The sequence below is a fragment of the Phyllostomus hastatus genome, unplaced genomic scaffold (assembly GCF_019186645.2).
Source record: "Phyllostomus hastatus isolate PE091 unplaced genomic scaffold, TTU_PhHast_1.1 phas_contig_34, whole genome shotgun sequence".
In the NCBI taxonomy this organism is placed as follows: Eukaryota; Metazoa; Chordata; class Mammalia; order Chiroptera; family Phyllostomidae; genus Phyllostomus; species Phyllostomus hastatus.
The window spans coordinates 46,706,975-46,732,447 of NW_025333857.1; the positions used below are offsets into that span (position 1 = coordinate 46,706,975).

Sequence of the window (25,473 nt, forward strand, 5' to 3'; positions counted from 1 at the left end):
CAAAGCTCAGTGGCAGTGGCTGTTCCTGCAACAGAAGAATGATACTTGGTGGGGCACAGGAGCTGGCCAGTGAAATCGGGGACAACAGGAGTATGACTTCCCAGGGACAGCTTTCTGATGAGGATGCCCTCAGGGGTCTAGGTGCGAGGAGGAGGAAGGGGCCTCGCTCCATTCCCGAGTCAGAGCAAGCTGGTGACAGAACGCCGTTCCATTCTCTCCTCCACCGCCTTGTGGGAGTCTCCCGTCTCCTCGTCGAGCCAGGCAGAGGTGCAGGCAGAATCACCTTTATTAGAGCGTGACTTGTTTGGGGCTTACGACCCCACAGCCCAACCACAGGGAGCTGGGGGTGCAAGGAGGAAGAGTATCAAAAAAGGATGAGTAGAGCTGAGGCTGTGGGGACTTGCCAGAAGCTGCTGGCAGGGTGGAACGGGCCGGGGCCCTGGCAGGTTCAGATTGAGGTACAGCAGCGTTAATAATACTCTTGGAGCGTTAATACTCTGGGGAGGGGCAGGCACTTAGGGGGCCCTAGGGCATGAAGGCACTTGGAGCAGGGAAAGGACAAGGGATGTGCAGCGGGACTGGGCGGAGCCAGGCCCAGGGTTTGGCAGCCACTTTGGAGAGTGCTGGGGTTGGGCGGGTTGGGCCCGACAGCCCAGGAGGCTTTGGTAGTGGCAGGCACAGTCTCTGGGCTGGGTCTGCTTTAAATAGAAGCGAGGCCCTAGTGCTCGTCTCGAAGCTCTGAAGGCAGGAACTTGTACTGTTGCTGTCGGATCTGGGCTAGCTTCTTCCGCGCCTCTTCCAGCTCTCGTTCCTTCCGGAGCATCTCTTCCTGTGCAGCAATGATCTGAGGGACGGGGACCAGAGACTCAGTTCAGCAAGTGTGTGCACCAGGGCACAGGGCAGGTGGGACCAGCACAGGCAACGTGACTGCCCTGCAGCTGCTATCCCTCAGAGTGCCCGAGACAAAGCTCACCTGGGCAATGCCGCCAACCATCTTCTCCTTCACCACCACTGTCTCGTTCTCCTCGTCTTCAAAGGCTGCTGCCTTCTGTGCCGCCTTCACCAGGTTGTCTGAGGCTCGCTTCACGGCATTGCCAGCAACCTGGGCAGAGAGAAGGCATGAGAGAATTCAGGCAGCGTCCCAGCTGGGAGAGTTCCCCAACAGAAAAGCATGTCTTGCGGGTGACAATTTAATGTAGTACAGCCCAAGGTACAGTGGGATGGGTTAAAGTTCCTCACCTGAAGCCGTTTCATTGCCTCAGAATCCTGGTCAGCCTTGACCTTGCAGGCCACAAGGAGCTGGGCTGTGGAGGCAGCTACCTGCTTGGCTGATGAGATGAGCTTCTCTTGGCTGGCGTGGCCTTGCACAGCTGCATTGGCAGCCTCACACAGATTGTTGGTGGCTGCAGCCACCATCCGGGCCTGAAGTGAGGAGACAAAATTAAAATATGCCTTTTGCCCTGGTCCATGCCCTCACTAGTCCATGCCCTCACTAGTCCATGCCCTCACTAGTCCTCTCAGGTCGCTCCAGTTCAGAGAGACCAAGGGGGTGTTGTGCACTCACAGCAGAAATGAGGCCCTGGGACCACTGCCCGTCATCCAGTGCGTTGGCTGGAATGGCGCCCACCTGTGGAGGAAGGAGGAGGGTCTGTTCCGATCTGTGCTCTCCACGTGTATATAAAGGCCTCCCATTAGTTACAAAGCGGCTGCTGGTCGCCGTGCTTCTGGGTATCCAAGGACTTACCTTCCCTTGGGCTACCAGTTCCCTCTGGGCAGCTGATGCAGCCTTGACCAGGGCACTAGTAGCTGCTGCAATGGACTTGGCAGCTTCCAGTATCTGCTCCTCAAAGTTCAATGACTCATCCGCCTCCTGCAATGGAAGCAAAGGTTGCAGAGAGAGACGCAAAATAAGAGGGCTGAGGTGGGGACTTTCTGCCAGTAGGAGGGTACGGAGGAGGGAAGGAGCAGGACTGACCTTGGGTTTGGCTCGGGGCTTCAGCTGCTCTAGCTTTTTGGCTGCGGCCTCAATGGCGGCTGCAGCTCCCAGGAGCTCATTCTCAGCAATGACTGTGGGGTCCTCTGGGTCCACCCACTCTGTTCCTGGGGGGATGAAGGGGGTAAGGAAGGGGCTGAGCCAGAGCAGGGAGGTCAGGAGCTCTGGGCAGCATGGTTGGTTAGTATCACCTGGCCCATGCTCTGGGCAGCATGGTTAGTATCACCTGGCCCACGGCACCTGTGGGGACTACAGGCAGAGGCTGGCTCAGAGCAGTCCGACTGGAAAGCAGGGACCTCCCCACAACAAAAGTGTCCCCTTCCTCCCTGCCCCGGGTCAATCCTCACCCTTCATGGCCTCAGCAGCCTGGATGAGCTCAGTGACTGAACCAGCGACACGCTTTGAGTGTCCTGTCAATTGCTGCTTCAATTCCGGGCTTGGCTTCTGCAGAGTCTGGGGAAGAAAGGGGCAGGGAGCAGAGAGCATCAGACCTTAGCTTCTACCCTGACCTCAAATCAGGGCAGACCATGGACCACCAACACCATCCCACAGCCGCTTCATGCCACGGCCCGCAAGCACCAAGCCGCCCGTCCAGGTGCACTCTGCACACGTGGTAAAGACAGAGGGGCTGCGTGTCACTCACCGGCTGACAAGGAGCAGGGAGAATGATGAAATGAGAAGAAGAGATGACGAAGGTAGAGAGAAGGAGGAGATCAGGTGGGAAGAGAGGAAATAAGAAAAAGGAGAGGAAGAGGTAAGTGGGAGAACCAAAGATGCTAAGAGTGACGGGGCCCCAGTGGAAGGGAGGCTTGGAAATGAGAACAGATTTGGGAAATAAGATGGTGAGGAGGGGAGGAGATTTGAACAAAATATTACAGAGCTGTGTCTGAGGCACGTGGGACGAGGACCGTGCACTCGGGGAGGCCGGTGTGAGGAGCAGACAGCTCCCTCCTTACCAGGAGCACGTGGTCCAGCAGCTCCAGGTAGCCATTGGCGCACTCCCGGCCATAGTGCAGGGCTCGAAGCCGCACATCAGGGGCCACTTCTGGGTGGTAAGCAGCTTCCTACAGCACAGAGTAACACGTTAACTTTAGGGTCCCAAAGAGCTCCAGGTGCCCCGAACCCCTCCAGTTTCTCCGCTTCATGTTCTGTCCTCAAGTTGCCTTGCTCTCAGGGTTTCTACCTTGCAAGCCCGGAGCATGTCTGCAATGGCACGACGACTCAGGTTGGCTGTGGCAATGACATCTTCCTGGCGACAGGAGTTGCCAGCAGCAACGGCTTTGGCTGTTGCCATGGTGATTCCCTTGGTCATTCGGATGAAATCTTCTGGGGTGGAAGTCTTGGCAGGTGGCTCCGGCGAACAGAAGACCTGTTGGGGCAGAACGAGAGGAAAGGTTTCACAGTGAGACCAACACAATGCGGTGCTCGGGTCATCTGGTTCATCCATCCACGTGTTCCCTCAGCAGGCAGTCACCGAGCACTTCTTGTAGGTCAAGTCCTTGGAGAAGTTCACACATTCACAGCTGATATAATAGCAGGCAGCTGGTCATTTCTGACTGAAAGGACTGGGGAGGGTTTGTGTGAAATTACAGCAGCAGTTTTTTGAGATGGGTTTTTCATTCTATCTCAAAACTAAACTAAACTACAGAGAAGCCCTGAATCAGTGGCTGAGGTGAGGCAGGAAAGAACTGGGTCTTCAGAGGTCTAGGTAGCAGCAGAGTATTTCAGGGAAACGGTGGGGCGGGCATAACCAGGATTCGGGTGGGGGAGTCTGAAGGGATGGTGGAGAAAAGGTTGTTGGGGCCTTGACTATCAGACCAAGGAACTTAGGACTTTACATAATACACAAAAGTGATAAAAATTCTTCCACGTATGTGTCCCTGCAACAAATTGTTAAAGACCAGCCAGGTGGCAGATTCGGTGTGGGGTGCTAGGGATGTAATGGGGGAAAAAGGCAGACAAGGCGCTTACACTCTGGTTTTGGATGCAGGCAAAAGGCAAGCAAACAAGCAGAAAAACTAAAGACTATTATTCGAGCTATAAAGGAACATAAAGGGGGTGCTGTGCAGAGAGAGAAAGACGAGGTCCTGTTTCAGACAGGTGGTCAGGGAAGGCCTCTCTGAGGCAGACTTTTAAGCTGAGGCCTGAAGGATTGGAAGGAGCCAAATATTCAAAAAGCTGGAGAAAAGCCAGTGCAAGGGCCTTGAGTGGGCAAGAACTGACAGAGCATGAAGGGCCTGGGGGGCAGAAAAGGAAGAGAGGGGTAGGATGGGTTTCAGGAAGCCAGCAGGGGCCATGGGGATAGGGTGGCAATGGTAGAGAGTGTGAATTCTACCGCAGAAGCCAGGGCCATCACTAAAAGGTTTTAGGCAGTAAAATGACATAATTTATATTTTATTAGTAAGATAATTCTGGCTGCTTTGTAGAGAAAACGTATTGGGGAGGGGGTGAGCGCAGAAGCAGGGAGGCAAGATCAAGGCTATGGCATACACACAACTACGGACTGATAGTCTGGACAGGCGGAGGCGGCAGAGCGGGGAGGGGAGAAGGTAAGGTCAGGAGGCAGCACCAGCAAGAACTGCTGATGGGCCGAGATGTGGGGAGTGAGAGAAAACGTTACAGCTGGAACGGAGTCACTGAAAGGTGACGTTTACTGAGATGTGAAGGACAAGGGAGTGGCCAGGTTTGGGAGGCACAAAGTTGAAAGCTCCAGTGTGGACATCTCCAAGGAGAGGTGAAAACAGAGTAGGGGAGACGGGTCGTTGGAAGGACTCAGCAATAGCCTGGATACGGGGATTAGGACAGGGAAGTCAAAGATGACCGAGGGGCATCTCCATGACTGGGAGGCTGCTACCACCATTAACAGGAAGTAGCGTGTCAGGAAGAACAGCTGGTTGGAAAGCACTGAATCTCGTTGGTAAAGTCAAGTATGCCATTGAAAATAACAACTCAGAACTGGAAGTCAACTTCTTAGAGAACAATAATGCATGCGGCTGAATTTGCAAAGAGAGCACAGAAAGAGGGCTATCTGTACCATTTGGGAAGGCCTGGTTTACTCTGTGGAAGCTGATTTGATGATGACTCTGGAAGAAATGTTAGACAGGCGAGAGAAACACCAGGGTCAAGAAATCCAGCGGGGGGTGGGGTGGGCAGGGCAGGAGAGAGCAATGGGGGTAAAATGTGGACAACTGTAATTAAACAACGATAAAAAAAAATTAAAAAAGAAAAGAAAGAAAACCAAAGGAAGGCCCCGGCCAGGAAGTTCATCTGGTTAGAGCATCGTCCCGATATGCCAAGGTTGTGGGTTCATCTCTTCGCTACTTCCTTCCTTTCTCTCCCTCTCCCTCTCTCTCAAAAAAGAAAAAAGCCAAAGAAAAAAATCTCAGAGAGAGGCTTACACCACACTCAAATGCTCTGGAAATGTTTGCAGAGGATAAGGCCAAGAGGCCACTAAATGTGACAACTAACAGGCCACGGGTGACGGGAGGAAGAGGGAGTGCGGTGGTGAACGGAGATGGCTGTCGAGCGGTAAAAAGGTGAGGAGGGAGGACCCGAGTGCAGCTCACTTAGGAAGTCTGGCCGTGAGCGAGAGGAACGTGTGGGCCTGTGTGCAGTTCTGTGAATACCCGTGAGGTACGGCCTCCCAGTCTAGCACGACCCCTCTCTCTGACTCGAGGGCCTGGTGCCGACTCGTGCTCACCGCCAGCTCCTGCCGTATGTGTTCTGTGGTTGCCTCCAGGGCCCGTGTGCCTTTGGTAGCCTCGTCTTCCACAGCTTTCACAGTCTTCAGCAATGACGTCACATTGGTCACCATCACCTAGTGGTGTCAGAGGGGCAGGGGAGGGGGTCATGCTAAGGAACAGGAGGAGGCACGCTGACCCGCCCCCTTCCCTGAGGTTGCTCTCATCCCTCGAACCTTGGCGGAGTTCTTGAGCTGCCACACAGCAGGGTCATCCCCGACTTTGCCAGCTGCGGCCTTTGTTGCGCTGATGAGATCTCCCAGGGCCTTGGCCACATCTTTCACTGCGTTGATCAGCACCACCTGTGGGACGGCAGCAGCTTGTGGGAGTTACAGGGAGAACAGGAAGTGGCTCTGGCTAGAATTAGTGCTGTGAGGTAGATACCTGCGTCTCAGGGTCCTCGGATCCCAAGCTGGCTGCACCCAGCTTCACCACGTCGGCGAGGCGGGTGATGGTGGCCACAGATGACTGGGCGGCCTGTGCCAACTTCTCCTGGCTCCCAGCTGCATTCTGCACCAGGACCTTGGTGTCTTCCACCAGCACTTTTGCAGTCTTCAGGATTCCCTCCCTGAGAGAGGGCCCAGCCTAGTCAGGTACCCCATTCCTCCAGCCTCTTCTGGCCTCACCCCACCCTGCCTCCCTGAGGCCCCATTTCCTCCTCACCTGTGGTCAGCAAAAGTTTCGGCACCCTCACGGTTGAGTGTGCCAGCGGTGGCAAACATGATGGTGGTGTCCAGGTCAGCAATGATGCCGGACACAGCACTGGCCGCCGTGATGCAGGCCTGGGTGCCGCGATTCCCAGCTTGGAGTGCAGCCAGCACGTGGGAGACCTGGGAGAGGGAAGTCACACAATGACTGGCAGGTGCCATGTGAAATGCAAAGGTCACCGGGTGCCAGGGAGAAGGGACAGAGGAGAGCGCTGGGACAGCTGGAGGGGGATGGGAAGGTCTGCAAGGCTGGAGAGCCAGTCCCCCAGTCCGCTGGGAGAAGCACAGTCAGTCACCTTTTCAGAGACTCTCCGGGCGCACTCTATGAGCTCCTTCTTGGTGTAGGAGTCACTGGGGCTGCACTGCAGGGCGCCGGCCTTGGTGACCAGAGCAGAACAGCCATGTCCCAGCTCCTGCACCCGATGCTTGATGTGGGCGCCTATCTGTGAGCAGATGGGAGAGGACACGGATTTTACCAGAAGCACTCAGACAATTCCACTGGGCTTGGAAGAGTCGGTAAATACCTAAAAACATGCGTCGTAGCACACAGACTTTTCCTGTTTCATACCCTTGCGGCAGGAGGTCACCCCCACACAGGGATAATAATAGCATGCGGGCATCAGCTGGTGCGGACTGTGTTAAGCACAGTGAGGAGGAAGGGGGAGAAGCACCTTATGCAGGAGTATTTGAATCAGAGGGCTGGTCGGGGATTACAATTTGGCCTCTATGCAGTTGTGAAGGGTTTTAGGATGGGGATTGGGTGTATCTCGTTGAGATCCAGTTACTTGCTTTCTTGGAAAGCCGGGAGCTTAGGGAAGGAAGAGCTTCCCAGCTCTGCTACAAGGAGGAACTAAGGGGGGATACAGACTTGCAGCGGAACAGAGCCGCAGCCCTAGGCCCAGAGGAGACTTGGCAGAGGCCGGAGCAGTGGACTGGGGAATCCTAGATCCCAGGCTGCCCCCTTTGTCCCCATAACTGATGGCTTTGAACCCATCCCTACACAGAGCTCTGGTCACTCTTTCAGTGGAGTGGCCCTGCGGGTGTGTCCCCCAGAGGCTGACATGCGCTGGGGTCTCTGTGAGGAGCAGGGGGGAGGTGAGAGCTGCCTCCACGCTCACCTCTTCATTCTCAGCAGCCACAGCCGCAGGCTTGGCCTGCGAGGCCAGCCGTCCGTAGTCGCTGGTCAGCTGGTTAGCGAGAGGGCCCAGCTCTTCCGGGCTCGTGTTTGACTTGGTTACCTGGTAATAACGGAAAAGGTGAAGTTACGTCCAAACTCAGCTCCCCGAGGGCAGTCCTCTTATACTCTCCTGAACTCACCATCTCCTGAACGGTGACAGCAATGGCCTTGGCTGTCCGCACCATAGTAGTCTGGTAATCCACGAAGGAACCTTCTGGTTCACCCATGGGTCCTTCATCTAGCTGAGGGGGGAGAGTAAGGAAAGGGGAAAGATCGTCACGGTCTCTGCCACGGTGCTCAGGAGCCCTGGCCCAGGGCAGCCTCGGTGTCCACAGGCACCCCATGACTCTCACCTGGTTGATGGCCTGGGTGATGGAGTCCACCATGCCACCGACCACCCCAGCGGCACTGGCTGCCTCGTTGAGGGTTGTTGTCAGGTCCTCTACGGCCTCTGTCATCATCTGCACAGCCTCTTCCAGGGCTTCCTGGGTGTTAGCTGCTTGCTGTGGGTTGGAGTGAGTGAGTGTTTGTGTGCGGGGGTCCTGTTCCTGCTTCTCACACCCCTATCTAGTAGCGGCCCCTCCCTCCCAGCCCTCGATACCTTGGGGTTGCCGCCAGCCTCCTTGGCTGTGTACAGCAACTGCAGGGCAGACTCCGCCAAGGTTTTCGTCTGGTCCAGGAGTGCCATCTGCTGTGGGTGGCTCAGGGTCTTGGAGGCAGCGCCCACTGCAGCCAGGGTGAGCGGCTCAAAGTACTGGGCCATCTGGGACACCTGAGGCAAAGCGTTGGAATGGGTGGGGGTCAGCTGGGCCAGGTACCCTCCTCCGCCCTACCCGTGGGGCTCCCCTCTTATCCCCAGATACCTTGTGTCCCAGCTGGGAGGCCTCAGCCCGGGCAGCACTGGCCAGAGGCTCAATAAGATGGGAGATTTCCTGCACTGCGGTGAGCATCTGAGTGTGCAAGGCCTGAAGAAGAAGCAGACGTTAGCCCTGAGACCTGGAATGAGACCCTCCACTCCCACAGGACCCCACACCTCCTTCCACACCAGACTAACGAACCCCTCGGCACGTTCCAGAAGTCCCTCTGAAGCCCATTCCTGAATTCCGTCTTCAAGACTGCCCTCTCCCTTTCCGGACGCAACCTTTCACGTAGCCTCCCTCCCCCTTACCTCTTGAGAGATTCCCTCCCGGGGAGCAAGCTGCTGGCTGACTGCAGCAAGGGAGGCCTGGTCTAGGTCCCGTAGACAGCTGTTCAGAGCTGCGATGGCCGTCTCACACTCCAGCTGGCCTGGAGCCTTGTCCCTGCACATACATCACAGGCTCCAACACCAAGAATATCCCCTTGAATCAGAGCCAGCCCATCTCTCCCGTGTGCCCCAAATCTCGGACAACAGGGTCCTCCCACACCATCCCATGTACTTGCACCTAGGTGCCCGCCCCTCCATTCTGCCACAGGGTATGTCCCCCATTACCCCGGTTCTCCACATCCCCTCAGTACCTCATGCTTGTGATAAGCTTCTTAATGGAGTCTGAGACAGTGCGGGAGTGGCTGGCCAGCACCGACCAGCGTGGCGGGTCCCGGGGATTGACCGCCAGGGCCCGGGCCGTCTGGATCAGCCCCCCGGCGCTCTCCAGCATCGTCTTGGCAGAGCTCACGATGGGCTCCATGGCAGCCCGGCCCTGGGGAGGGGGGTGGAGGGAGGTGGGTCTCACGGCTCCCAAGGACATGGGATGGCAGTTGGCCCGTCACTCCTCCCTTCACATTTGCCACCTCACCTCAGGGCTGATCTGGGCAGGAATGCTGGCGAACTCAGGGTTGGATGCAAAGGCACTCAGGTTGTCCACCGCCTCCAGCAGCGGGGCCGTGGCTGCTTGGCACTGGGCACGGTTCTCCTCGGTGAAGGCCCCATCCAGCGCCTGCGGTGGGTGACAGAGGGGCCCTTAGGATGGACTGTGGGCAAAGCAGGTGAAGCCCGGGTCTCCCTCCTGGGCTTGAAGGTGTGGGGACAGGCTGGTGATGACCAGCATGGATGGGAAAGGGCTCAGGCTCGGGGAGGAATTTGGTAGAAGGTCTCAGGGAATAGTGGGGGGTCTCAGGGGAGAGAAGGCTGGACAGGTCAGGGAAAGGCTGAGATTCAAATGCTGGGAACCTTGATGGTCTTGACAAGATTGGCTGTGCTGTTGGCCACCTCCTTGGCTGACTGTACAAACTGGCGCTTGGCGGTGGGATTGGCAGTGCGAGCAGAGGCCAGGCGGCAGCTGTTGCACAGTGCAGAGGTGTGCTTGGCCACAATGGTGGCCGCGGAGAGCACCTGGAGAGACGGACGAGTGAACAGGCATGAGGTGGGCAGGAGGGGAGTACACACACCCGGCGAGGGGTCCGTGTTAGGTTGGGGGACGGAGAGCGATACCTTTGGAAGTCTAATTAGGAAAGACAGGGTTGCCTGAAAAGTCAAGATTTGGGAGACAGAGAGATGCAAAGATGAGCAGGGTGTGGGGCGAGGGGATGAAAGACGGACACACTAATGGAGGCATTCTAGCGCTGTCAGTAGGAGAGGAAGCTCAAACATCTACGGCGATGTCGTGAACTCGGGAGTAGCTGAAAGAATGATGAGAAACGTGCTGAGAAGAGACAACTGCCCAAAGAGAAGCCGTGGGTGGCAGGTGAGAGATGGCTCTCGCCCTTGCCTCCCCTGCAGCCTGCGTCTCCCTCCTTCCCCACAGGGCCAGTCCTCCTGGCCCAGGACCCTTCCCCAGACGTGCCCACGGTACCCGTTCCCTGGAGTTACCTGGGCCTGGGTACAGCCAGGCTCCCCCAAGCTCTGACAGGCCATCTGGATCGCCTGGTTTGCACGGGCAAACTGTGTGGGCTCCACCAGCCCTTGCTGTCCTGCTTGGCTGTTGGGGTCAGAGACACCAACCAGGTATGCAGCCTGGGGAGAGAGAAATTTGGGGGTGAGGAATAAAGAATATCCCTCCGGTAGGAATCAAATAGTGGTAGTGGGGACAAAGGAGAGTAGGGGTAAGTTTAGTGACAAGGGGTCTATGACAGTGGAGGCATTATCGAACTATACAGACTAGGTATTAACAAATTAAAGAAGTCATCAAACTATTAATAAAAAATGATTATTAACCAATTAAACCATCTCTAATAAGTTATTAACAAATTAAGTTAAAGGTATCAACAAACTACAGTGGCACTACAGAAAGCTCCCCGCCCTCACCCCAGGCATGCAAAGCCTCTTCTAATGACACAGCTCTAAAACCATGAAGGCTGTTAGGCTAATTAACATTCGCAACACCCCCAAGCTTCAGAGACTTGGAAAGAGGAAAGGGGAATGTGTGTAATGGTTGCCAACTTTTTTCTATGCCTGGAAGACCACCATAAGGTTCAATTCATACTTCACTACATGATGGCTTTGCTTTTTCCTCGTCTTGCTCTTCCAGAAATAAGTCAAGCCACACAGAGCAGGCCACCAAACGGGAAAGGACAATGGAGGGAGGGGGGACTAAGGGAGCTAGATGGCAGGCTTTCAGGGAAGCAGTCTGAGATGATAAACTCAGTATTAAGCCAGTATTAAGAATTCAAGCCAGTATTAAGACTTCGTATACTAAAGCAAAATGCTCTCAGAGTTAATGGTTGTTTTATATTCTATAATGTAGAAAAAAGCAAAGTTAAGTGGTAACCTGAGTAACTGGAAATGTAGCCACTGGTACTATTTTAATAAAGTAATAATTACATGAAAAAATTAGCCCACACCAAGGAAGCCAGGGCTGGAAAAGGGCCACAGCCTGGATGGTGTAAGCATGACCCGAAGTGCCAAGGTCAGTGCCAGGGTCTGGGGTGAAGTGACCGGAACCGCTGGCATTCCTGATCACTGACACATATCTGTACATCAAGGGAATGAAGAACCCCGTGTCCATGCAGCTGGCTTTGCAAATGGAACGTGAGTGTCAGGCTGACAGGAAGGAGGTGGACATGGGGAAGCAGGGCATCCCAGGAACCACCGGGAATAACCTGGGCTGCTGCCTCGGTGAAGCCACAGAGAGCCTTGGAAGCTGTGGCGATGGCCTCTCCGAACTCCGGCAGGTTCCCGTTCTTGGCATTTTGGGAGATGCCAGTCATGGCCTCGCCCAGGACCTAAGGAACAGAGGGGGTCAGGAGGGTCAGGTCCTGCCATCCCTGGGGCGGAGCAGCCCCTGGTCAGCTCCATCGTCCTGCCCTCTGCCCTCCTGGGTTCCTGGCTGCACTTGCCTTTGAGTTCTCCATGACACTGTCCAGGCAGCCAAAGTAGGACATGTCATTGATGGGCTGGACTGGGTTCTCCAGGAGTTCCCGGACCGTCTGTGTGGGTGGAGAGCAAAGTAAGACACCGCCCTCACCCCAAACCCAGAACGCCTCCCTCACACTCAGCCGTGCGAAGTGCTCACCTCCAGTTCTCGCAGGGCGTTGTCACACTCTTTCTGGCCCGGCGCCTGCTGGGTGCACATGGTGATGAGCTGGTTGATGCTGTCCGTCACGGCCCTGGGAGGGACAGGGAGTTGAGAGAATGAGTGCCCAGGTCAGCATTCCCAGGCCCTATATACATGGGGAGTCTCTAGCTATTTCCCTTTGTATAGAACCACCTGCAAGCCAGGACACCTCATGAAATGCCCCTTCCCTAGTCTCTCCAGTGGTACTGGGCTGGGCTTCCCAGCCCCTACTCACCGGGCGGCTGCAGCCAGCTGACTCTTGAGGTTGGGGGAAGCCGGGTCCGTGGACAGGGCCTTGGCAGCCAGAAGAAGTTTGCTTGAAGACATGGAGATGCCCTTCAAGTTGGACACAACCTGGGCCCGGTCCTCCTGGCTCTGTCAAAGGTGGCAAAGTCAACACAGTGTCTGGTCCTTTCTTACCTGTCTCTAAGGGGGTCTTCTATCCTGGACACTCAAGTACTGCTGGAGACTGGGGAGAGGGGGACGCTGGGAGCAGAGCTCCACGGTCACAAAGGTGTCTCCTATCTAGACCTTGACCCAGACCCTGTGCCTCTGCATACCGGAGCCTGTCCTGCCATCTCCACGCCGGCTTCCAGAAAGGTGCTGAAGTCCTGTCCAAATCGACCTGAAGCTCGAGCCAGGTCCTGAGGGGTCCCCCGAGAGGCCTGCACCAGTTCTGTGGCTGCCTGATTCAGCCCAGCAGCAGCTTCATTCAACCGGCTCTGAGCTTCTTGAAATGTGCCGGTGCTGGGGGGAAGCTGCGGGGTCAGTGAGAAAGTCAGGTGCAGGAACGTGAGGACGGGCGTGGTAAAGCAGCGCTGGGACAAGGGCCTGGAGCCCGGAAGCGATGAAAGGGAACACGTCTGGGAAGTCAGGCTCAGGGAGAGGTGTGGAGGTGAAGGAGAAGCTTGGCATTCTCCGGCCCCTGCGTTTCCCCCACGCCCCCAGTCCTCCTACCGAGTCGCTGAGGAGGCGCTTGCTGGCATCTCCCACCGCTCTCAGGGCGTTATCCACATCTCGCTGGCCAGGCAGGCAGCTGACACAGCGGTTCAGGGCCTGGGTCACTGCTTTAGCCACCTGAGGTAGAAAGCAGATGGGGCGTTGCCAAAATGGAAAACAATTTGGGAGATTCCCTCCTCCACGCACAGGCACAAGAGACCACTGCTCCACTGCCCCCTTAAAGTGAAATGGGAATGGGGGTGTTGTAGCTGAGTGGGCTGAAGTCAGGGTGTCCAGTGACAGCGATCAAACTTCCCCAAACCCGGTGTTTGGCTGGGCCTCTGCCACGGTCTAACTGAGACACTGCTGCTGGGACGGAGAGAAAGGGTGGGGCCCGGGGAGGAGAGCTGGAGAGCAACCTCAGAAACTGCGCCTCCGTCAGTGCGGATGAGGCTTTGCCCCCACCGGAGTGGGCCTTCTGATGGGATCTGGGGGAGAGGGCAGACCGGGCCCCTCCCTGATACCTGACCTGGGCGAGCCGCTGCTGGCTCTCAGGGTCCCCTGGATGGCCGGTTGCCTTTTTAGCCTCCTCGATGAGGCTGCTGGCCTTGTCCAGCACATCACTGGCTGTGTCGAGCACTATGGCCTGCACTGCAGGGTCTGACGTCAGGGCAGCTACGCCCCTAGCGGCCTGGGCCAGCGACCGAAGCCCGCCTGCCACGTCCCGTGCTGCAATACCTGGGGAGACAGGAGAGGAAGGAAAGGGAAAAGGCACTTTCGTCACCAGTGGCCCTATCCCAGTGGTTTCCTGTCAGGCCCTGTCCCTCATCCAGCTCCTGTTCCCCCATCCACCTCACCATACCCACATACCTGCATAATTCTCATTGCCCTGGGCAACCTCCCCCAGCAGCTGGGCGATGGCGGAGCTCACTGCTTTGGTGCTGTTGCCTAGGTCCTGGGCACATTTCTCCATCTGGGGATACAGGGGGAATTTCAGGGTGGGGCTCAGGTACAGGAGAAACTGGGAAAAGGGAACTTGAGAAGCTGCTTGGGGACAGCCAGCAGTCTTAAATGAGGTTTTGGGCAGCTCTGGGGCATAGGTGGGAGGAAGGACTTCAGGGTTTAAGTAAGAATGAGGTCTTGCCCTGGCTGGTGTGGCTAAGTAGGTTGGAGCTCCATTCTATAAACTGAAAGGTCATGGGTTCAATTCCTAGTCAGGGCACATGCCTAGATTGTGGGTTGGGTCTCTGGTCGCGTATGAAAGGCAACCAATCGATGTTTTACACATGGATGTTTTTCTCCCTCTTTCTCCCTCCCTTCCCCTATCTCTACAATCAGTAAGCATGTCCTGAGTTGTGGATTTAAAAAAAAAGAATGAGGTCTTAAGAATACTTACCGTCTCGCCAGGTAAGGGTTTAAGCTTGCCATCTCGAGCTGCAGCCTTCACCTCCTGCAGGTCTCTCTCTAGGCTCTGCACCACACTTAGGGCAGAGTCCATCTCCAGAGGCCCACATGCTTCCTGAGCCTGCAGTGATACGGGAATTTGGGGTGTAGGAGGCACTGCGACATCCTACTGATGTCTCGGGTTAGGGAGTCATCCCTGTTTCAGGTTATCCTGCAGATTCCCCATTATCCCAGGACTCCACCCCCACCTTCCAAAAAGAAAGGCGGCCCCCATACCTTCTGGGCAGCAGTGCGGAGCTCGGCCAATGCGGTGCCGAGGTTTTTAGCACACTGGCTCAGCTGCATGGCCGAAGCCTGGTCCTGAATCGTGGGCACGGAGGCCTTCGCAGCTGCCACCATCTTCCCACCTGGCTGTTGGGGAACAGACAGGCAGGTGAAGGGCGTCATCCTCGCTCTGGGCTTCATGCAGGGACTAATGACAGTCAGGACAGGTGAGCACTGGGGCTTGGGACTGGGACAGAGACTCTTGGTGGAGATTTACATGCTGGGAGCTCTAGGGGACTTGGGAGGGCAGGAAAAGTCTGGTCTGAGAGGTGGGGAAGGGTGTCTTGCCTGAAGGAAGCTCTGGCTGGCAGCAATGAGGGCTAGCTGCGCACTGGGACTATCCGGCTGAGCTTGGCTCCCTCGGACGCCCTGCACCAGCAGTGGAATCTGCTCTGCCACAGCCTGCAGATGAAAATGTCATGAGAGTCACTCCCCCGAACAGACTGGGGGGAAAGTCCCTCTCCTCCCATGCCTCCTCCCACACACTTCCCCCATTCTCACCTTGCAGCTCTGCACCAGCAGGGGCTGGGGGCCAGCAGAGACCTTGGGGGTGGAGGCTGCATGTTGGGCTGCAGCGATGGTCTGTGTAGCGGAGGCTGCAGCCTGCTTGGCCGCGTGCTGTGAGGACAGAGTAGTCAGGACAAGCCCCGGGCATTCCCGAACCCAGTCCCCGGCTGACCCTGCCCATGCTATCCTCCAGGGAAACAGTGAGGGACCCTCTCTCCACACGTCCCTCCGAGTTTCAGTCCCCCCACAGCGCCCACACCCTCTTTATCCTGGTTTGTCCCTCAGCCTCACCTCCAGGCGCTGCACCAGCTTTTTCTTGATGGCATTCTGCGCGGCCACGTTAGTCGCCATGCGCAGGCCCTCGGCTGCCTCCCGCAGCCGCTGCTGCTGCTCTTCACTGTCAGGGTGGGCAGCTGCTCCCTGAGAGGTGGGGAGACAGACTGTCACGGCCCGGCACCCCTGTGGACCCTCCATAAACTCTGCTCTGACCTCTCCAGACTCAGGCCTGTCTCCCAGAGTCACCTCTAATATCCCCACTGACCACTGGCCAACAGACAATGACCACTGACACAGGCACCTCAGGCAGGTGAATGGGAAACCGTGGGTGGACCCTGGCTCCCCTTTGGGATGCTAAAATCCCTTCTTTAGGTGGGTCAGTTTCTGGTCCTCTTTGGGGAAGAGGCCATGTTTCTCCCCCAGCTCCCCACAAAATACCACTGGCAAACGGGGTGAGCTGGACTCTCTGGAACAAGGAGGATGCAGTTTAGAGCAGGGATTTCAGGGTTCCACAAAGCTGGAAACCTGACTGCTCCTGCAAAGAAAAATACCCCCGAGTCCAGGGGACCTGGGAGTCTTTTGGCTTCTTCCTGACGGTCCTTGGCGCCCTGTCCCTGTGTCCCACTGCCTCGTCCCTGCAGTACCAGTGGCGGAGGCCCTGGGACTGAAGGCCCAGGTGCATTCATAGGAGAGACCAGAAAGCAGAGGGACCCCAGGCTGGTGGTGGCAGGAAGTGGGGAAAAGAAAGAACAGCAGACAGTGGACTCAGAGGAAGGAAAAGGGTACGGCTGCCAGTCAGTCTGTGAGGACTCCGGGAATCATACTGGCGGGAAGCCCAGGCCACTGTTCACTGGCAACTTCGGGACACAGTTACTTCCTAAGTGCTCCTGTACTTGTTCTCTTGTATTTTCCGCTTTCCCCGCATCTCCCCCTGTCTGAGGGTGACCATCCGGGCTAGTCTACTTCCCTTTGGGGCCCAGTCTGGGGGTCTGCACACAAGTCTCTGTACCTTGGCGGCCTCCACCATCTTGGCCGTGGCATCAGCCAGGATCTTGGCAGCACTTAATAGCTTGCGGGAGTTCTCCAGATCACTCTCCCCTTCGGCGTCGGCCTTGATGGCGTTGACCAAGTCAGAGGTGGCTTGGGCCAGGATGCGGGCCTGTCGCACCATCTCACCTGAGGGGACAGGGCACAATCAGGTGAGGAAGCCAGAGTCACCGAGAGGGTGCCAGGGGCGCGGGAAATGGCGCAGACGAGGTAGGGGTGAGGCCTTCCGTGACAGTGGAGAGAAACAGATTTCCTGGTGGGCTTTGATGGGTATTTTCAACAAAGTCTTGAGAGGGTGAGACACGTTTTGTAAAGGCTTTTGGGGGTGACGGGGTGGAGTACAGTGGGGATGGTTATCTCCTACTAAGACCACTTCCCACGTTTTTCTATACACTGATACAGTCTTGCAGTGTGCCCCAGAAGGCAGAGCAGGGGTATGTTCCTACGTTACAGACGGGGGACCCAGTCTCCTTTGCTGAGTCCTTAGGGGGAGGGGGCGGGACTGCAAGGAAATGTCCAATGGGCTTGGCGAGCCTCACTGGGGTTCGCTGCCTTCCCAGGGGTGGAGTCCTTACCGGCATCACCCATGGAGCTGAAGATGTTCTCAGTGACTGTAAGGATGGTGTCGGTGGCCTGGTCGTAACGGCCAGCAGGCCCAGCCCCGGTGGCGTGGGCCCGCACATGCTGCAGCAGCTCGTTCAGGGCCTGCGTGACAGCTGTGGCTGCGGCTCCCACCCCCCGCAACAGCTGCCCATCCTCTGTCGCTGCCTGGGAGGCAGACACACAGCCCTCCACAGCTTTGGCTACGAGTCGTCCGGCCTCAACCAACTGCTCCTGGCAGACAGGTGAGCTGATCGTAGGTGCCACCACCTGTGGGCAAACTGAGTGTCAGAGACGTAGGCGAGGGAACAGAGTCAAAGGTGAGGTGTCGCTGGTATTCACAGCAGTCGCTGGGTTAGGGGATGAGGCTGTAGGAGCCACAGATATAAGACGAGAGGCTCCTGTGAGGGTGGCAGCATCACCCCTCAGCACAGGCTAGAACCACCTTTGGGACTCACCTTGGTACAGGCCACCAGCTGGGAGGTGGACAGGGCGCACTGTGTTGCTGCAGCGATAACCTGGGTCTGAAGCCCTGAGTCCTCTGTCCGCTGGGCCACACTCTTGGCCTTGAGGACCAGGGCAGCCGCAGCACTTGCCACGGCCTTGGCTAGTTGCATCAGCACCTCCTGTGAGAATGGGGCAGTCAGCATGGCCTGAGACCAGGCTTGGGATCCCTGGACCCTCCTCAGAGGCGTAAGCTGGTTCATTATTCCCACTGATTCCAATCACAGGACAGTGTATGCAGAAGCAACCAGAACTACCCCAAACCCCTGCCTTGCGCACCCGGGAGGACAGCACCCCACCACGGAGCAGACCCACACCGACACCGAGAGAAACAGAGCCTACACCAAAGGGGCAGGTGTGCGAGGCGGATACACTCGGTCAGCCACGGGAGGGAGGGCAGCGCTGTCACAGTATGGAGAAGAGAGGGGGTCCTTTGGGGGCCACCCCCCATCTCCAGCTTCTTTTCTCCATTTCCTCTCAATCTTGGTTGGGAGCAGTCACCCTGGAGTCTGGGGAACCCGTCCCTGCACTGCCCTCCTTGCTCCCATTTCTCGAGCCCCGCCTCCCATCCTGTTCTGCTCCCCCAGCCGGGAGGCCGGGGGAGAGGTGCAGAAACGAGTGTATGCGGCTCAGAGGACAAAGCTGGGAGGGCCCAGGCCAGAGGCCGTTACCGTGGGGGGATCGGGGTGAGACCGAACCCCAGACCCTCTGGGAGCACATATCTGCATGGGAAATCCAGGATGACAAGTCAGTGAGGAAAGTGGCACGGGGTGGGGAGGGGAAGCTAGAGGAACTGTGCCCCCGGGATGGGGAGGTTTAAAGGACTGGAGGCGGCTTAAGATGTCCTGGAGTTAGGGCCAGGGCTACGTATGGGAAAGACAGGGAAACGATGACAGGTGGCTAAAACATATTAGTTTGGGCCAAAGTGAACTAGTAGGTTAAGTTTGGAATCAGAGGTTCTGAATTCTCATCCCCTAAAGATGAAGTGGAGGTTCCCAGTATCATTCTTGGAAACAGGTTCACGTAGGCTGGGAGCGCTCAATTCATGGTAGGACCAGAAGCTAGATGCAGGATCAGAAGTCACCTCCCAAAAGTCGGGGTTCTGGGGGTTGGGTAAGTCACCAACCTGGAAGTGGGGGTCAGTATCACTTTCCCCAATTTGCTGCAACAGCTCCCCACTGGCCTGGCCCACGTTCCCAGCTGCTTGCAGCAGGTTCTGACGGGGCTGTGGAGAGTGAACACCAGTCAGAAGCTGCCCAATCCCTGCCCACAAGCCCAAGGGTCCTATGTGCCCACGGGTCCCACACTTCCACCCTGAGGCTGGGACTGCCCCCTTTTCCTCGGGCTCAAACCCTCTGTCCTCCCTAGTGTCACCCCCGTGGCCCCCGACCTCAGCACTGGCGGGCTGGGCACTGCGCAGCAGTTCGGACACTGCCCCCGCCAGGCCCTTCGCCGCCTGCAGCAGGGGACGGCCACTGCCGCCCTCATCCTCCAGCAGGGCAGCGAGCAGCTTCACGCCGCGGGACATCTCCGTCAGGTTGGAGGAGATGGTGGTGACTGCACAGCCCACCGCGGTGTAGTCGGTCTCTGCGGGGTCCCCTGGGGGCAGGAAGAGGAGCGGAGCGTGCGTGAGGCACAGGGCAGGCTAGACGACGGACTGGGAGGAGGGCGATCACAGACGGTTAGTCACGCAGACAGCCCGAGAAACACACACACACAGTCCCTTCCATGAGTCAGGGTGCGGTCACACCCAAGCCAGTCACACGCGTGCTTGCACGTGCTCGCCCTCCCCCCATCCCACCACACACACACGTGAGCTCGGCGTCCAGCCCACCTGCGGTCAGGTTCACCACGGAGGCAGTCCCGGCTGTGATGGCGTCCACCTGGGAGTGGATCTCGTGCTTCGATTCGTCCATCTTGTTCTTCCGCCAGGCCTTAGAGGCCTGAAAGGAGGAGAAACCAACCTCAAGGTCTACTGTTCTGGGGAACCCCAACCGCGCTCCTTGGGAGTCCCAGCCGCAGCACCACTGCCCTCTCCTCCATCCCACACTCACGGCGTCCTGGCCCAGAGGGGGCAGCGTGTCGAAGTCGTCCAGCGTGGCCTGAGCAGCCTGCACGGCCTGCATGCTGGAGTTGATGGTCCCCGTGAGTGCCTGCTGGGCTGAAGTCTACGAGGAGAGGAGTAAGAGGGAACATTTAGAGGAAGGAGGAGGTAAAGGAGCACCTGGGGCTGGGGAGAGGTGTACAGACTGGGATGGGGAGAAGCCTGCCTAACTCTGGTTTAGGCGGGGAGGGCCCAGTACTGTGGGGGCAGAGGGGGCACGCTTACCAGCGGAGGCATGTGTCCTCGGTGCATCTGGCCACTGGTGATCTGCTGCTGGGCAGGGGGCATGCTGCCCATCTGGAAATTCTCAGGACCTGAGGCTCCAGAGCGCATGATGGCAGGCAGGGCCACCGAGCCATGCTCCACCTTCCCCACCCGGTTGTACTGCTGCTGAAGGACTGTCGACCTAGAGAGGGGACATGCGGAGGAGCACTCTGGTCATCTTCCTCTTGCCCCCCTCCCACCAGCTCTTCTGCCTTCGCAGGTCCTGGGGTCTGAGGGGGGAGGGGGTCTGAGGTCTCATTACAGCCTTCGACGCGTTGGAGAACCATTCTGAGGACTCCACACCCTCCAACAGTCTTTGGAGGCAAGGCTCGCCTTCCCCGCCCCTGAACCGTGAGATCAGCCCTGTTCCCTTCGTACTTTTTGGGGGACACTGAGTCCTCAAGCATAGTAGACTCCTCGTCTCCTTCCAGCCCAAAGTGGTCTTTGCTTTTTTTCTGTAGAAAGGAAAAGAGAACAAGAGTGAGGGAAAGGCAGCCTCCTCTTTCCCCGATCAGCTGCTTTCCAGGACCTGGGTCCCCATTTCTAAAGGACTAGCTTGGGGAGCAGGAGAGGGGAGGGAGGGAGCAGGCGGGGGTGGGGGGCAGGCGGTGTTCACCTTCTTAAGGATGATGTCGATGTAGCCGGCAATGAGCTGAGCGATCTGCTCGCCCTCTGTCGTCTGCACCGAGTAGTAGCCATCTTGGTAGTCCCCGAAGTCCTAGGGTGACAAGGTGGCAGCTTAGAGGAGAAGCTTAAATCTATGTGGGATGGAAAGGGCAGGACGGGAGTCCCAGGGCTGCGGTGATGAGGGTTCCTCCCACGCAGACAGCCCTCCAGGGCGCGCCCGCCTCATCCCGTTCCTCTGTTTTCATCCATCTCCCATTCCTCTATGCCCCTCCTGTGAGGGAAATATTTTATTTCTGAGGAGTGGTCTTCATGCTGCACGTGCCATTTGGGAAATCTTTTTTCTCTCAGGGTAATAAAATTAGGAGGACACTAACATTTCCCATTAAATGACCACACCTGAAGGTTGGCAAACCAGTATTGAAAAGGGAAAAGGGAAAACCAGCGTTTACTAACTTCTGTCACTGGGGTACCTCACTGAGCTGGTATTGGCTTTAACGCTCCACACCAAAACACAAGGCCAGAGGGGATGATTACAGGGTGTAGCTGCTGCTGGAATAGGGGAGGCACGTTTTCCTGTTACCTTTCCCTCCCTCTCCTCGAGTTCCCTGTGATCTCAGCTTAACATTTACAGTTTTGTTCTGCTGATTTGAAAGAATAAGTCTCATTTACGCATCACTCAGCTCCCCAGGAGCTTCTCCTCTAACCTCCACGATCCTGCAACGGTTCCCGAGTCCTCCCTGTTCTCTGGAGGCGGTTGTGCGCCTGCCCCGAGGGAGGCGCAAAGGCCTCTGCAGCTGCCCCTTCCCTGAAAACCCCAAGCACTTTTCCTCTGAGCCCCCGGGCTCACCAGGGTGAAGCTCTTGGGAGAGGCAGCCCAGCGTTTGATGTTGGTGAGGTTCCATTCCTGGATCACCTCCTTGGTCTTCTCATCCACTCGCATCACACACTCCTTAGTGATGCCAAGCAGCCTGGGCACCAGCTTGTTCTTGCCTTTCATCTTTTCCTGTGAGGCAGAGGTTATCGCTGGGGTTACAGGTCAGAGCTCGAATGAAAAGTGAATGGTCAAAGCAGATCAAGGCCATGAGGGGGTGCTGAGGTAGGCAGGAGCACTCACTGCACACGGGGGTCCCTGGTGCTAGTTCAGGGAGAGGGAAGGTGGGGAAGTGCAGAGCAGGGAGGGAAGCGGTGGTCGAGAACTGACAGTGGGCCACTTTTCACAAGGCAGAGAACTGGCCGCTCGGGGGATGCTACGAAACGTGACTGAGGGCAGGGTTGGCCTTTCAAACAGGGAAGAGTAGAAGTGGAAATAAGGAGGGCAGTAAGAGGGGTCCGTAACCCACCTTGACCAGGAAGAAGGAGACTCCGTATGTTTTGAGAGAACGGGCTAGCTTCACGTAGCGTACCTTGGCCTCAATCTCACTCATCTGCCCACAATTCTTGTGTGCCTAGAGCATGAAACGAGAGCAGGTTTAGTAAAACACGGGGAGGATAGTACCACAGACCAGCAGTTCAGGTGGGATGTTGGCTGTGGTTGAAGAGCATCGTGGGCACACAGGAAAGGTTAGGGAGCGCAGGGTACGGGAATCGAGGGTGACGAGCTGGGGGCTGACAAAGGCTCTGCGGAAGCGAAGGTTCCAGGGGAGCAGTTAGGGGACTTGCAGACATTCCAGAAATGTGAACGGCCAGTGAGGAAGCAGAAGGTCCAATAGAAAGCCTTTGGGCTGAATACCCAGAGTGGGGATAACACCTTACATTTGTACAAAGACACATTTTTCACAGTAACTTCAGACATACTATCTCACTCGATCCTCCTATCAACCCCAGGCAGGGCAGGCGCTCTTATTCCGCATTAGAGGTCAACAAAAGAAAACAAGATCGAACTCCACAGCAAATGCAGCGATGGCGCCGTGACTAAAAGCCCAGGTCTTCTACTTTCTTGGCGCGGGAGAGGTGGGAGAACAGCTTGGTGGGTGGAAGCAAAGTGGAAGCAGGCGGGAAGGGGCGGGGTCCATTCAGTCAGGAGGATTAAGCAGCAAAGCTCCCAGGTCATCCCAAACACTGTTCCCTGTCCCCATTCACCTGGAAGATCTTACGCTCTCCCTTCTGCTTCACATACTCCTTGGGCAGGAAGTCCTTCAGGCTACACCAGAAAAGGGAGGGTCAGCGTGGAGTGGGCAGCAGCAGGGGCATATGGGCCATGGACTGTGGGCCTGGGGGCATGGGGACATGTCTGGGGCAGTGTTATCTTTGGGGAGAAGGGAGGCTCCGAGGGAACAGGGTCTGAACTGTGCCTGAAATAGAGGTGACAGTGCCAGCTTATGAATGCAGCCCCTGTCTCTCACTGCAGGGGAGGGGACTGAGGGAGCTTGAGTTGGAGGCTCAGTCCCCGAGAGAAAGAGGGTCGGGAGCATTACTTCGGGGAACCGGGAGTGGGAAAAGCTCACTAGCAGGATGACCATGACCATGACCGTGGGAAGCTGAGAAAGCCACGCCAGACTCTATGTTCTGAGAAATGCCAGGGGATGGAGACTCGAGACTTTCTAAATCCAATGTTCCCTCTGCATAAAAATGTATGCTATTTCCCTCCGGCTACTGCAGCAAAATTCTTCAGGGAATCTCAAAAATATTTTATGCTTACTTCAGATGCAGGTAGCAGGGGCAGAGCTTTGGATTATTTTATATCCCACATGGGGCCGGTAAGGAGACAAATGGCTGATGGGAGCTAAAAAGGTACCCATGTGAGTCAAACCCTGGTGCCTCCAGAGGGGACACGAGGTGACAGGCCTGGGGTTGAGACAGGACTGCTGGGGTCACAAAGGCAGACGGTCCTGGGCCCGGAGGGGCTGCGAGCTGTGAGTCACTCACTCGAGGAAGCCGGCCTTGTGCTTCTGCTCATTGTGGGGCCCGAACTGGATCTGGCACTGGAAGCCGGCAAACTCACAGGCCTTGTCAAAGGAGACAGGGTGGGAGCCATTCAGGATATCGTCTCGTGCCTGGAGAATACAGGGAAAGGAGGCAAACGGGTGTTGGCAAAGCGATGACGCTCCCCCTCCCCTCTCCCTACCCCCACGACCCTGGGTGAGGCCTCTGCACACCTGCACGTAGAGAAGGTTCAGCTGCACAGGGTCCCGGGAGTCCACGTTCTGGTCTGAGTAGAAGAACTTCCTCCGCAGCAGAAGTGTCTCGTTCTCCTCTACTCCCTGCTCCCTCAGTGTGCGGCCATGGTCCAGCCAGTTCACTGGGACACAGAGAGTCGGCTCAATCCCAAGCCTCCGTGGCTCCTGTGCTGTCTGGTGCCTGGCTTTTCGCTTGTTCACTTCTTCACTTCCTACCTTCTCTCACTACTAGGTTAGGTTCTGTGAGTGCGGGACTTTGTTTTATTACGGATGCGTCCCCGGTGTCTAGAGCTGTGCCTTGCCAAAGCAGGTGTTCAGTAAGGAACGAGAAAACGGCTGCCCCCGGCCTCCCTGACCATTTCCAGCGCCCTCTTTTTTCCGCTTCTGCTTACACTCGTCATCTGTGTGCAATTTCTGCTTTAGTTTCTCCATCTTCTTCTCGTCTCGCAGCAGTGTCTTGTCTTTTCGTAAGGTGCCCGTCACCTCCTCCTTTTTCTCTTCCATCAGCTCTCGAACCAGAGAATATTCATCGTGGTTGGTGATACCTGGGGAGAGAGCAGGGGAGGGACTGGCACCAGCATCTTTTGCCAGAGTTGGAGCGCCCCTGCCTGAGCCCTCAGCTGCGCCAAGGCCCCTTACCAATGCGGGCACAGATGGTCATCAGCATGTCGGTGACAGTCTTAGAGTCATCCACCATGATGGTCTTCACGGTTCCATCTAGCATGCGGATCTTCAGGGGTCTCTGTTTCTTCCTGTACTCCATGGTGTCCTGTTGGGGCAGGAATAGGAGGTAGGGGCCCACTTTAAGCCATACTTCCTTTTAATGCAGCCAGAGCGGGAAAGGAGATTACTAAAAGACTACAATGGCTCGCTCAAAAGCAGGCTATTATGACTGCCTGGAATAGACAGCATGGGAGGGACCAGGGACGACAGATGCGGGCACTAAAAATAGGCGGAGGAACCCGGAAGTTAACAGAAGAGAATGTTGGTGATCCTTGATGAAGTGATACTCACCCCGTTTCGGAGCATGTAGTAATCCAGAGCTTTCCCAGCCTCCAGCCATATACCCTTTTTGGGGTCATCATCTGACAGAAACAGCCCAAAGTCGCTGGCTAAAGGAGAGGATAGATCATCTCAGACTTATGAGGACCCCAGATGGCTGAATGGCTGCACCACTGCCCTTACCATTTCCCCAGGGACTCTGGGCGGAAAGGGGAGGGAGGGAACCAATAGACCTGAGGTATGCGTAGCCTTGGGGGACAACAGGGTCATCCCTAGCAGAAGGGACTGAGGACCCCCACCCCAGCCACATGGGTAATCAGACTCACGAGGGCCAGCTGGGGCTTCTGGGATACGTTCACGAATGATGCGACAAGCGTCATACACCATGGTGGACGGCTCGAACTGCATCGTCTTCACCACATTCCCAATGCTGATCTTCAGCGAAAGCGCAACCATGGTGGCAGCTTCTTTTCTCCAGCCTGGCTACACCTGGCCCACGGCATCGGGGCATTAGCACACCCTCGCGGAAGGAGAGGAAGTCCCCCACAGGGTGTCCCAGGGAGGGGTGCTTTTGAAAGGGACTCGCCAAAGCACATAGTAATGAGGTTGTTTTTGTTTTATTTAATAATTTCGAAGAGTGAAAGATTAGCTACATCGAAAGGACCAGTCC

The 25,473-nt window shown here is 56.6% G+C and overlaps 1 protein-coding gene across 2 annotated transcripts in view; it reads right to left on the reverse strand.

The window, feature by feature from the left end:
- Positions 1-268: 268 nt before the first annotated feature.
- TLN1 (talin 1) overlaps positions 269-25,473 on the reverse strand; it is a 31,154-nt gene continuing 5,949 nt past the window's right edge. Inside the window, exons 2-58 of one of the 2 annotated variants that reach the window (XM_045840071.1) lie at positions 25,130-25,292; positions 24,816-24,913; positions 24,441-24,570; positions 24,194-24,346; positions 23,781-23,923; positions 23,551-23,678; positions 22,765-22,825; positions 22,026-22,130; positions 21,533-21,688; positions 20,675-20,776; positions 20,437-20,513; positions 20,020-20,200; positions 19,745-19,858; positions 19,525-19,633; positions 19,081-19,289; positions 18,817-18,915; positions 18,362-18,412; positions 17,645-17,812; positions 17,162-17,456; positions 16,549-16,715; positions 15,555-15,683; positions 15,258-15,374; positions 15,045-15,158; positions 14,709-14,843; positions 14,425-14,553; positions 13,899-14,001; positions 13,558-13,766; positions 13,047-13,166; positions 12,650-12,847; positions 12,325-12,464; positions 12,048-12,141; positions 11,872-11,961; positions 11,635-11,757; positions 10,406-10,549; positions 9,767-9,928; positions 9,393-9,533; positions 9,115-9,296; positions 8,786-8,918; positions 8,481-8,582; positions 8,219-8,389; positions 7,971-8,120; positions 7,758-7,859; positions 7,559-7,678; positions 6,737-6,883; positions 6,397-6,563; positions 6,118-6,301; positions 5,910-6,035; positions 5,694-5,810; positions 3,177-3,362; positions 2,950-3,057; positions 2,341-2,446; positions 1,976-2,100; positions 1,745-1,870; positions 1,565-1,627; positions 1,240-1,422; positions 974-1,102; positions 269-844 (exon numbers count right to left, since the gene is read on the reverse strand). In XM_045840071.1, the coding sequence (XP_045696027.1) occupies positions 719-844; positions 974-1,102; positions 1,240-1,422; positions 1,565-1,627; positions 1,745-1,870; positions 1,976-2,100; positions 2,341-2,446; positions 2,950-3,057; positions 3,177-3,362; positions 5,694-5,810; positions 5,910-6,035; positions 6,118-6,301; positions 6,397-6,563; positions 6,737-6,883; positions 7,559-7,678; positions 7,758-7,859; positions 7,971-8,120; positions 8,219-8,389; positions 8,481-8,582; positions 8,786-8,918; positions 9,115-9,296; positions 9,393-9,533; positions 9,767-9,928; positions 10,406-10,549; positions 11,635-11,757; positions 11,872-11,961; positions 12,048-12,141; positions 12,325-12,464; positions 12,650-12,847; positions 13,047-13,166; positions 13,558-13,766; positions 13,899-14,001; positions 14,425-14,553; positions 14,709-14,843; positions 15,045-15,158; positions 15,258-15,374; positions 15,555-15,683; positions 16,549-16,715; positions 17,162-17,456; positions 17,645-17,812; positions 18,362-18,412; positions 18,817-18,915; positions 19,081-19,289; positions 19,525-19,633; positions 19,745-19,858; positions 20,020-20,200; positions 20,437-20,513; positions 20,675-20,776; positions 21,533-21,688; positions 22,026-22,130; positions 22,765-22,825; positions 23,551-23,678; positions 23,781-23,923; positions 24,194-24,346; positions 24,441-24,570; positions 24,816-24,913; positions 25,130-25,259 (7,677 nt within the window). In that variant the 5' untranslated portion in view covers positions 25,260-25,292 and the 3' untranslated portion in view covers positions 269-718. The remainder of the gene's footprint in view (positions 845-973; positions 1,103-1,239; positions 1,423-1,564; positions 1,628-1,744; positions 1,871-1,975; positions 2,101-2,340; positions 2,447-2,949; positions 3,058-3,176; positions 3,363-5,693; positions 5,811-5,909; positions 6,036-6,117; positions 6,302-6,396; positions 6,564-6,736; positions 6,884-7,558; positions 7,679-7,757; positions 7,860-7,970; positions 8,121-8,218; positions 8,390-8,480; positions 8,583-8,785; positions 8,919-9,114; positions 9,297-9,392; positions 9,534-9,766; positions 9,929-10,405; positions 10,550-11,634; positions 11,758-11,871; positions 11,962-12,047; positions 12,142-12,324; positions 12,465-12,649; positions 12,848-13,046; positions 13,167-13,557; positions 13,767-13,898; positions 14,002-14,424; positions 14,554-14,708; positions 14,844-15,044; positions 15,159-15,257; positions 15,375-15,554; positions 15,684-16,548; positions 16,716-17,161; positions 17,457-17,644; positions 17,813-18,361; positions 18,413-18,816; positions 18,916-19,080; positions 19,290-19,524; positions 19,634-19,744; positions 19,859-20,019; positions 20,201-20,436; positions 20,514-20,674; positions 20,777-21,532; positions 21,689-22,025; positions 22,131-22,764; positions 22,826-23,550; positions 23,679-23,780; positions 23,924-24,193; positions 24,347-24,440; positions 24,571-24,815; positions 24,914-25,129; positions 25,293-25,473) is intronic. The other variant, XM_045840072.1, reaches the window with a different exon arrangement.